Raw genomic sequence first — 10663 nt, 5'->3', positions numbered from 1 at the left:
TTGGGTTGTGGTTGGGTGGGGGGGGGGGGGTGGGGTGGGAGTCCAAGCCCTCCATATATTTAGATACGTGCTAAAATGGCTTCTTCTCGTCTAGCAGTAGCTTTAGGGAACAGCAGTGTCACTGCCTGGCAGGGACTCGCGTTGTCTTTCCGGATTGGTGACTTAGATTCTGAAGCAGTGATTTCTAGCAGTTCAACACGGCTGAAAAAAAATCTTTTAAAAATAGATTTCTGGGTATTTCTGAAAGTCCTATGAGGATACTAGAATTTGAAAATTTGATACAGGTATTTTATTTTGAGAGGCACAATGCGTGCTGAGGGTTTGTTCTCTGTTCTGTTAAAACTACAGACTTACAGAGATGAAGTACACTTAAAAAGAGCTGCAGCAGAAAATTCATGGCTTTTTTCTGGTTTTAGGTCCTTATCTTGCTTCTCAGCCTTTGGACAATTCCTTACTTTCCCAAACAAATCTGGTCCCTCCCTCCAGCCAGCCGGCCTCTGCTCTGCCTCCAGCAACAGCTAACGCTGGAAATCCCAACACTCCGTCGTCTGCTCCTGCAGCTGCCACCAGTAGTACAATTACAGTGACATCAAACAGTGCCATGTCTTCTGCAGCTACTACAGCTAATTCGACCTTGACCACCACTGCCCCATCATCCTCTTCTGCCAGCGTAGGCAGTGGGATCCCAACAAGCAAGCCTTCTTCATTCCCACCTTTCAGCAGCATGAACAGTACCACTCCTGCCTCCCTGCCCGCTCAGGCTGCAGCAGTCCAGAACGGGCAAACAGGAGGACAGCAGCAACAGCCAGCACTGCAAACGGCGGGGATGTCTGGAGATACCGCTTCAGCGCCTGCACAGCCCCATCCAGAGGTTTCTGAAAGGTAATGAGCCACGGAGTCAAACCTTCTTTGGCTAAAAGCCCCCCTCAGCTCAACTAATTAATACTGCTCTTGTCTCCTCAGTAAAAATGCTGTATTTCTTTTCTAGTGACCGGGCTGCTTTTCAGGGAGAATGAGGGTTCATTTGTGGTGGAGCTGAACTTTTTGGCTCCAGACTTAGCTGCAGAGCTAATTGCATCTCATTGTCTGCTGTGGTACAAAAATAAACTTTTTTCTTCTCTCTTTGAAGGGAGAAAATTCACCGAACTACTCACTTCTGTATTTTAAAGGGGGAGCAGGGAATAGTTAACTGGCACAATCTTAAAGTTCTATTTTCTGTTCTCAGAGATATAGCAGTAAAGATGGCTCTTACCGAGAGGCTGACCTTGTAGATATTCCTGTTCCTCAGTTGAAGCAATAGAAATATGTGCTGTTGAGCTTCTGTAATAAAGGCGGCTAAAGACAAGACAAGCAATTCTGAGTAGCTGATCAGCTCACAAACAGAAATAAAACAAAAAGGCTGTTTCTTATGCCGTAGTTGACTCAAAGGTCTTTCAGATTAATATCTGACAATTTGATTTTAAAGTAAAAAAATCATTATAAAACACAGTTTTTTGTAACTGGTTTCAAAATTTCATTTCCAGCACTATGGATCGTGATAAAGTTGGAGTCCCTACAGATGGAGATTCACACGCTGTCACCTATCCACCTGCCATTGTAGTTTACATCATCGATCCTTTTACATATGAAAAAAAGGATGAGAACAGTAGCTCATCCAGTTTGTGGACACTTGGACTTCTGCGCTGCTTTTTAGAGATGGTTCAGGTTCTTCCTCCTAACATCAAGAATATAATTTCTGTGCAGGTGAGCCAACATTTGTAGAAACATGTTGAGCAAAGTGGCTTTGGCTGTGTTTTGGAGGCAATAACGCCTGTGAGGTGGAAGTTTCATTTGCTTTGTAAACATTACTTACAGTTCTACAGCTGCTAAATCAGTCAGATGATGATTTTTAGAGTGGTTTGGATGTTACTAACAAGGCCAAATCCTGTAGTAGATTCCAAACTCACCCATCTTATCTCCGAGGAAATGTAGTGGCCCGCTGCAGTAATGACTGAAGGACAGGAAAGCTGCTTGTCCCACCAGCAGAATCTGTGCTGCTGGGCTCTGCGCAGTGCCCTGTGTGACAGGCACCCAACTGTAATGCTGTCAGCGGCTGCAGAGCTAGTTAAGAGAGGGAGTCTTTGTGGAGGAATCATTAAGATTCTCTTCTAAACAAGTTCCTTTTTTCTCTGAAGGAAATGTCAATGAGAATAATTACGTGAAGTCCCACATAGCTTTGGAAGAAGTAGCGGGAGATACCCAAGAACCAGAGAAATTTGATTGCAAAGTAAAATTCTAAAAGCAGCATCCTCAAATAGTATCTCAAAAGCCATTTAATCTAATGATGAAACAGTAATTAGTGTTCTCTCCCCCTCTGCAATCCATTCTAGATTGTCCCATGTCAGTACCTTCTACAGCCTGTGAAACACGAAGACCGGCAGATTTACACTCAGCATTTAAAATCTCTGGCGTTTTCAGCGTTTACTCAGTGCCGGAGGCCTCTTCCAACTTCCACCAACGTGAAAACATTAACTGGCTTTGGCCCAGGTTTAGCCATGGAAACTGCTCTTAAGAGCCCTGATGTGAGTATTGTTAACGTGGTGTGTAAACAGGCAGATCAGAGAAACGTCCCTGTTCATTAAGTCACCGGCACCTTTCACGTTAAGTGACTAGAACTCTTAGGAATAATTGCTTACAACTTCATTGTCTGCTCTCTCATCTTTATAGAGACCTGAGTGTATTCGACTATACACCCCTCCTTTTATACTGGCTCCCGTAAAGGACAAGCAAACAGAACTGGGAGAAACTTTTGGAGAAGCTGGCCAGAAGTATAACGTACTTTTTGTAGGCTACTGTTTGTCTCACGATCAAAGATGGCTTCTTGCATCCTGTACAGATCTCTATGGAGAACAGTTAGAAACTTGCATAATTAATATTGACGTACCAAACAGGTAAGAATGAAACTGTGAAATTGATTTTTAGCATGTGTATTTTCTCTCATTCCCCTGAAGAATTAGCTTGTTTATGATGCTGTAAGAATAACTGACTTTCAGAGACTCACAAGATTTCAAAACTAGCTAAAGCCAATGGATATTTTCTGTAGTATCTGCATATTATTTTGACTTAAATGTCGAGAAGAACGTTATTTGGTTTCATGTGATTGAGTGTTTTTCTGTGTGTGTGTTCATACTCCCCACGCACACTTGCTGGCTTTTGATGTCAGTGTTAGAATGTGATTAATTAAAAAAAAAAACCAAACACAAAACAACAAAACCACCAAAAGCAACCAAAGTTGCAGCTGGTGTGCTACTACCAACGGGCGTTCTTGGGTCCTGTGAGTATTCAGGTCAGTACAAATATGGAGTTCCACATGTGGCAATAACAGCTTGTCGCAGATGCGTTCTACTTCTGTTTTCCCCTCTTTCTTAATTCTAGAGCTCGCAGGAAAAAGGGCTCTGCTCGCAGACTTGGTCTTCAGAAACTCTGGGAATGGTGCTTGGGACTTGTGCAGATGAGCTCTGTGCCGTGGAGAGTTGTAATAGGCCGTTTAGGAAGAATAGGACATGGGGAGTTAAAAGGTAACGTTAGCCTTTTTGAGTCTCAAACCTGATTTGAAGCTTTAATTTTTTCAATCATATGAAGTGTCTGTCCCTGTTTCTGGAAGAAAAACCTAAATAATTTTAGAGTTCCTTTGTGTATTTGAAACTTCACACACGTGACGTTTGCAGCACACTCTTAATGTCACGTACATATGCTGCAGCAGGCACTGCTCTTCCAGACAAAGCTGTGTCCTTTCTGTCCTCAGACTGGAGTTGTTTGCTGAGTCGCCGAAACCTTCAGTCCCTCAGTAAGAGGCTGAAAGACATGTGCAGAATGTGTGGTATCTCTGCTGCAGACTCTCCCAGCATTCTCAGCGCTTGCTTGGTGGCAATGGAGCCGCAGGGGTCCTTCATTATCATGCCAGGTACTTGAGAAACTCTCTCTTTTTTGGCAAGGGAACTAATTAGCTGAGGTTTAGCAAAACTAAGGAAATACTTGGTTTCTCTTCCAAAGATTCTGTATCGACTGGCTCTGTGTTTGGACGCAGCACCACTTTAAATATGCAGACGTCTCAGCTGAATACTCCGCAGGACACATCGTGCACTCATATACTCGTGTTTCCTACATCTGCATCTGTGCAAGTAGCGTCGTCAACTTATACCACTGAAAACTTGGATCTGGCCTTCAACACAAACAATGGTTAGTAGATTGGATTTATTCTTGTTTTAAAAACAAACCAACAAAAAATCCCTTGTCACTCTCCCTTTAATAAGGAGAAGGCTGTTTATTCTACTGAACCACAAGATTTAAATGGAAAATACAGTGATTTCAGAATGTGTTGTCATACCCTGTACGAAGGGAAGCTATCGAAATTCACTGGTCTTGTTCTTTTTCAAGATGGAGCAGATGGAATGGGAATCTTTGACTTGTTAGACACTGGAGATGATCTCGATCCCGATATTATAAATATTCTTCCTGCATCCCCTACTGGATCCCCAGTACATTCTCCAGGGTCCCACTACCCCCATGGAGGCGATATGGGCAAGGTAACTCTTAGAGTAAACACAGACCTGTCTGTCTGTGTGCGCGCGTGTGCGTGTTCAGTTTGGGTTTCCTCCATCTACTCGTTTCCTTTTGTGGTACAAAAGGTTGCTGTGAAATGTTTTGAATCAGTTGGATATTGGATTGTCTTTGTGAGATTGATGTAATGCTTGGATATTTCAAACTGCTTTGTTTTTTGAGAGCGGCAGATAATTTCTGTTAAGTGTGTGCTCTCTCATACTAAGCCATTGCCTGGTGTTTTCCAGGGTCAAGGTACAGATCGATTGCTTTCAACAGAATCTCATGATGAAGTAACAAACATACTGCAGCAGCCGCTGGCCCTGGGTTATTTTGTGTCAACTGCCAAAGCAGGTCCATTGCCTGACTGGTTTTGGTCGGCGTGTCCTCAAGCACAAAATCAGTGTCCCTTGTTTCTTAAGGTAATGTCACTTCAGCAGGTTCTACAGCCTGTCGCCAAAAGGTGGGCAGGGATCTGAATTAGGAGAACCGTTATGTTTGAGACAAAGTCAGTGTGTCTCTCTTGGAACGTTGCCTGCATTTGCATCAAGAGAGGTTGGGTTTGAGTTTCTGAGCGTTGGCTCCCTATGTTCACTTTTTTAAGGGCAGAAAAATGATCGATGGAAGTAGCAAATGTTCTGAAGGGTTCTGCACTTCTGGTTTCTTCATGGTAGTCTGGACTGCTTTCTGTTTCTGACTGTGCTACGGTGTTTTGTAAGAACAGCTTGAGTTTCTAGACAGATCCCCAGTTAACACTTGACTCCCGTGGTAGAGGGGCAAGTACACAAGTGTAATGTATCTCTTTTACAATGGATAAAAAAAAAATATAAATCTCTTTATGTATTGCACAAGGCATAAAAGCTCGGTTTTCCGCGTTGGCTGTTGCCAAGTGACAGCCATTGTATCGTCTGTCTGGAGATTGTCCTATCCCCTTATCGGTTTATGGCACAATCAAGACACACTTGGCACATCTAAGGCTATACATTAGTATACCGAGAAACTTCCTGTATTAACATTATTCACTTTTGACTTAAATTAGCATCTCTTATACGGTGCTTTATTTTCTAATGATACAGATATATCTTCTGCAGCCTTACTTGAGTCTGGATTAACAGTTCCTGTTGGCCTAAGCTCAGCTGTGGCTTTGATACAAGACATTTTTTTGAATAGAGGATTTATTATTTACCCTAAGCAGCTCTGCAGATGGAATATAAACAGAGCAGTCTTATGGAAAGCAACCGAACTTCTGTATGTCTGTATTACTAGACATCTTGGGCCACTTCAGTTGCTCTTATAATAATCACTTCATGCAGCAAAGGCGTTAAAAAAACCTTCCTAAAATATATTACACTACTAGCACCATGCTTTTAGGAGAGATCCGCGTGCATTTCCTTTTGTATTCTGATAATTCCTGAACGTACTGATGGCTTAAGGATAAGATTTGTTTTGGCTTGTGTGTCAGAGAATAGAAGGTGACTGCAAGGTACAGGGCGACAATGCAGAGGGAAGAAAAACGCTCTGTGGTTGAATCAGGCAGTAACTGCTGGCATCTTCCTTCTGCTCCTAGGCCTCTTTGCACCTCCACGTGCCTTCAGTGCAATCAGACGAGCTACTCCACAGTAAACACTCCCATCCTCTTGATTCTAATCAAACTTCTGATGTGCTCAGGTATTTATGATGGATCACTTGCAAAAAATGCTATGCATTAATTTTGACTAGTGCTGCAGTGAAGCCACATGTTTGTCTTTTTTTCTGTGGTTTTTTTTTTTTCCTGTGCTGCTGATATCCTCAGTACATCAGAGAGACAATGTCAATTGCTGTGCTTTGGGTGATTAAAAGATGGCTTTATCGCAGAACAGGGCCATTGAAAGCAAACAGCTCTAAGCCCTTCTTTAACTAATCAGTGTTAATTACAAGTGAAAATACTTGACAGACGGTTCCTCAAACTGGAAGAGAGTTTGAGTGGTAACACACAAGACGGTGCATAAATGAGTGGAAGATAATTGTAGTTAAGGCCGAATCTTGCATGGCAGTCTGCTGGAGGTACTGAAATGCCGAATGGGAAGGTCCAGAGACTCATGTGAGCAGAGGTCAGTTGTTGCGAAAACGTCAGGTTTTTTTCTTTGTGTGTTTTTGTTATGTGAAGCTATTGACATAAATTCAGCATAGGCAATTAAAATGCCCGTTTTTCCACTGAAAGAAAGTTGGGCTTTGAGCTGCTTGTCGTAATGCTGAAGGTGTGTTATTTCAGGACGTTGGCAAGCCTATGCTACGTTTTCAATGCCAAAGAAACTGGAAAACAGTAAATGAGGACTGTGAAATACTGGTGAGAAAATCTGTTGGCTTGACAGGAGCTTGTTTGCTTTTCAGGTTTGTTCTGGAACAGTACAATGCACTCTCCTGGCTAACCTGTGATCCTGCAACCCAGGACAGACGGTCGTGTCTCCCAATTCATTTTGTGGTGCTGAATCAGTTGTATAACTTTATCATGAATATGCTGTGATCTTCATCTGAATTTTGCAAGACAAAAATGAGGAAAAGGGATCTTTCACTGCAGGACTATAATTCTTCTCAGTGCAAGTTGTTTGTGATGGGGTATGAATCTTGTTACTTCCAGCAAATATTGGTTTGACTTGTGAGAAGGGGCACCTCTGGCCCTGCTGTCTTTGAGTCATTGACTATGGGGGACGCTTTAGAAGGATGATCAGAAAGTGTATTATAACATTTTTAGTAGCAAAATTAACCATTTCTCCCCAGCCACAGTATTTGTGAAGAGTAATGAGCCATAGTACCCAGTCATGGTTAATGAATATTAAAAGCATGGAGATGAGAAGAAACACGAGGAACAATACGTTTCAACCTATGGCTTCAGAACATCAAGATGTTCTTGTATTGGATTATAGTACCTAGTATTCAAAAATGCCTGCATCTCTTATTTATTGTAAGTTTTTAAATGTATAAATTGTCTTATATTTCTTAACCTCTTTTATAAAAATTTTCCTAGAAGGTTTATACTGCCTTCTTGCTTTAAAGCAATTGGTCTAAAATATATGTAATCGTCTTAATTAAAAGTTGCAGTAGGTTGCTTTTAGAGTATTATTTTTTTGTAAGGGGTGGGTGGGGACAGTAAATTTGTATTGTCTTGATGTACAGTTTAATGGGGATAGAGGGGTTAATGTCCATACCATTGTGTGTGGGGGATTTACAGCTAAGCTGTAGTTGCAGAGTACATGTACAGTAATGAAGTTCACTGTGTTTATATAAATTGAAAAGGTACCGGGTCTTACAGCATTTTATATCACACCTTTACAGAGTAACAATGGCAATATATAAGTGATATTGTAGGTGGTTTAACTTGTAGTGAGAATAAAATGAATAAACTCTTCAGCTGAAGTTTGTGCTATGGTTCAGGGCTGTGGCTAGGTTCTCAGACCTATTTCCAGTGCATGAGTTTTCTTATCACAGGAATATCCGTCGTGCGTTGTTGTTACTCGGATATTCTTGGCTCTGGTGACTGTGGTGTGTTGTTCCACGTTTGCGATAAAACACGAATCTGAAGGTGGGGCGCACAGAAAACTCTGATTTTATCCAAAGTCTCCCGGAAGGCTGAAATTTAGCCCAGCTCTAGCCATTTTACAAATGCAAAAATAGTCAATCTTGACTTTAAGATTGGTGTGTGTTGAACTAAAATGTGGTGTATATAGATCCTCAGTGAATTCTGGTATTCAGATTTTATTCCACTAGTAAAAAAAAAAAAAACCAACAGCACGAAACCCTGAAGATTTTCCTTTTTCATGTATTTTTGGCACTGTGGTGAAGGTCCCAAGTATCAGCCTTCCCCACATCCCCTTTTCAGGCTCTGGCTGGGGCACGTGCCAAGGAGGCTTAGTCCTCCCTAGGGAAGGGGCTGACAAATCACAAGGCTTTCGTAACCGTCTCCCTCTATCTACAGGCACCATTTTTTCTCAGTAGTTTCCTTCCTTTCTCCTAGCACATGCCAAATGTCCGATGCTGCTCTAAAATAGCCCCTACGGGTGCTGACGAGCAACTGCATATGCTTTTTTCTGGGTTCCTCATCTGACTGCCAGATTACAAACTGAACTCCTGCGGCTCTCGGGTGAGCCTGTTGGGATAACCCTCGTCCTGGGTCTTAATACTGTCCGTCTTGCTGGTTTAAACCTTTAAAGGAGCAAGTTTTAAGACCTATTTGTGCACCCGCTGTGAATCCTCCGTAAGGAGGAATTCACTTGCATTTACAAAACTTGCTGTGTTCATGAAAATCATGTTTCGTAACACAAAAGACCTGCCTGAGATAATTTTTCAGATAAACAGTCTCCTTGAATCATGTATATACAATAATACCAACTTTTTTGGTTTTGTATAAAGAAGTTGTACAATTGGTGATGAAAATTTTCAGTCATTTCTTCCAAACAACATGTGTGCAATCAGAAGTGAGCGTATTTTGATAAATAGAGCTTAAAACTGGGTCTGTCCGTTACTTTATCTAGATAATGAGGATGCACCGCAGACTGAACAGCACAGTATTGTCTCACGGAAGGTTTTTGCTCATTTGGCTGAGATTTCTGAAGTGGGAAAGTGCTCCTAAAACTGGAATTTTCAAAGCGTATGTCCCCCCTGTTCTGTTTTGGTTTTGTTTTGTTTTTAAATTAAGCTTTGTTGCTAAGTGGTCGCTTTTAACCCTGGCTCAGCTAGCCAAGTGCCAAGGGCTGGGTTTTGGCGTGGCTTTTTGTGCTAAATCTGACTTGTATTCTGAAGGTAAGTGAACCCACTGCCTGACCAGTGGTGTAACCGTGTTCAGCCACCCGGACCACAGCCTTCCCGTGACACCCTCTGAGTGGGGCAGCAGCCAGTCCCCCCCCTGCCCCCAGGGCACTTCCACGGGTTGTAACGCTGTCACCGCTAGGAGAGGTGAGGAGAGCCCTCGGGAGTGACGCAGCGTGTCAGACCTGCCAGCACCACGTAGACAGCTGCTGCGCTGGGCGACTGGTCTGTTGGCTGCTCCTTCCCTTAACTGTCTGAAGGGCACATAATAGCTAGCTCATAAATAGAACCGTCACAATCCGGTAACTTGGGTTCTTTAGCAAGTAAAAGTCTAAACGTTTGAAAACTTCAGCTGTAGCTTTTCAAAATGGTCTTACGGGGAAATGCTGTTCCTGGCAGTGCTGTTGAGTAGCGGCGGAGGTTTAACTCCTCTTCAGTACCCGATAAAAGAAGAATCTGAGATCCTTCCATTCTGATTTTAAAAAAAGAAAATATATATTTTTAACCTAACTGTTACTGTACTTAATTCTTTTAAAGTCACCTTTGACTCACCACTACTTGAATTAGATTTCTGAAAATCCCGTTGCCAGACCAGCCGGTCGCCGACTGTACTGGCAAACAACCCCGAACGTTCTAGAGCAGCTGTGACATTTTGATCTTTCTAACATTGCCTGAAATAATGGAAGATAAAGGAATCTATATGTAAATCCTCAGCCATGTTCTTACCCAGCCGTCAGTTTTGGCGCAGATTGTTGTGTTTCTGTATTGACCTCTGATGGCAATTTTAACCCCATGTGTCGCTATGAAGACTTGCAGGTGTCTTTAATCGAGCGCTATTTGTTAGCACTGTAATATCAAAATATTACGTTGCATTATTTTAAAGCTTTCAAACAGTAAGAGCAAAATGTTCTAAAAGATGCTGTTGCACCGTATAATTTGCTGCACGAAGGCTGCGCCAGTCTGTCTGGGCGCTCTGCGGAGGGTTCTCCCCTGGCGGGGTGACACCCTTCGGCATCGCCGTCCCGCAGCCTCCGGCGGGGCAGGGCTGGGGTTTCTCCGGTGAAGGACCCGGGACTATGCTTCATACTCACAGGGTTGTTTTGTTTGTTTTTTAATTATTCTTTGTGGGTGTACTCTTTATTTTCAGTGGAGTAAAGCTTAATTTACAGTACAACTGGAGTTGGGACCTACCGCCATCCTCAGGGTCACTTTTTCAGGACGTTACTAATCTAGCTTTAGGTTTTTCCGAGTCAACTGGACGCGAGGGCCTTCCGGAGCGCCGGGCTTGGGAGGACGCAGCCTG

The 10663-nt window shown here is 42.7% G+C and overlaps 1 protein-coding gene across 1 annotated transcript in view; it reads left to right on the top strand.

Moving 5' to 3' along the window:
- The window catches only part of MED13 (mediator complex subunit 13), a 51757-nt gene extending 44134 nt beyond the window's left edge, over window positions 1–7623 (top strand). Inside the window, exons 22-32 of the mRNA XM_010139460.1 lie at window positions 417–882; window positions 1524–1743; window positions 2370–2561; window positions 2707–2930; window positions 3415–3557; window positions 3785–3943; window positions 4033–4218; window positions 4417–4565; window positions 4827–5000; window positions 6146–6246; window positions 6949–7623. Of these exons, the coding sequence (XP_010137762.1) occupies window positions 417–882; window positions 1524–1743; window positions 2370–2561; window positions 2707–2930; window positions 3415–3557; window positions 3785–3943; window positions 4033–4218; window positions 4417–4565; window positions 4827–5000; window positions 6146–6246; window positions 6949–7081 (2147 nt within the window). The 3' untranslated portion in view covers window positions 7082–7623. The remainder of the gene's footprint in view (window positions 1–416; window positions 883–1523; window positions 1744–2369; window positions 2562–2706; window positions 2931–3414; window positions 3558–3784; window positions 3944–4032; window positions 4219–4416; window positions 4566–4826; window positions 5001–6145; window positions 6247–6948) is intronic.
- The last annotated feature ends 3040 nt before the right edge of the window (window positions 7624–10663 follow it).

The sequence above is a fragment of the Buceros rhinoceros genome, unplaced genomic scaffold, assembly GCF_000710305.1.
Source record: "Buceros rhinoceros silvestris isolate BGI_N320 unplaced genomic scaffold, ASM71030v1 scaffold25487, whole genome shotgun sequence".
Taxonomy (NCBI): Eukaryota; Metazoa; Chordata; class Aves; order Bucerotiformes; family Bucerotidae; genus Buceros; species Buceros rhinoceros.
Note: the sequence above shows the minus strand (reverse complement) of the source record. Positions and strands in the feature narration are given on the sequence as shown.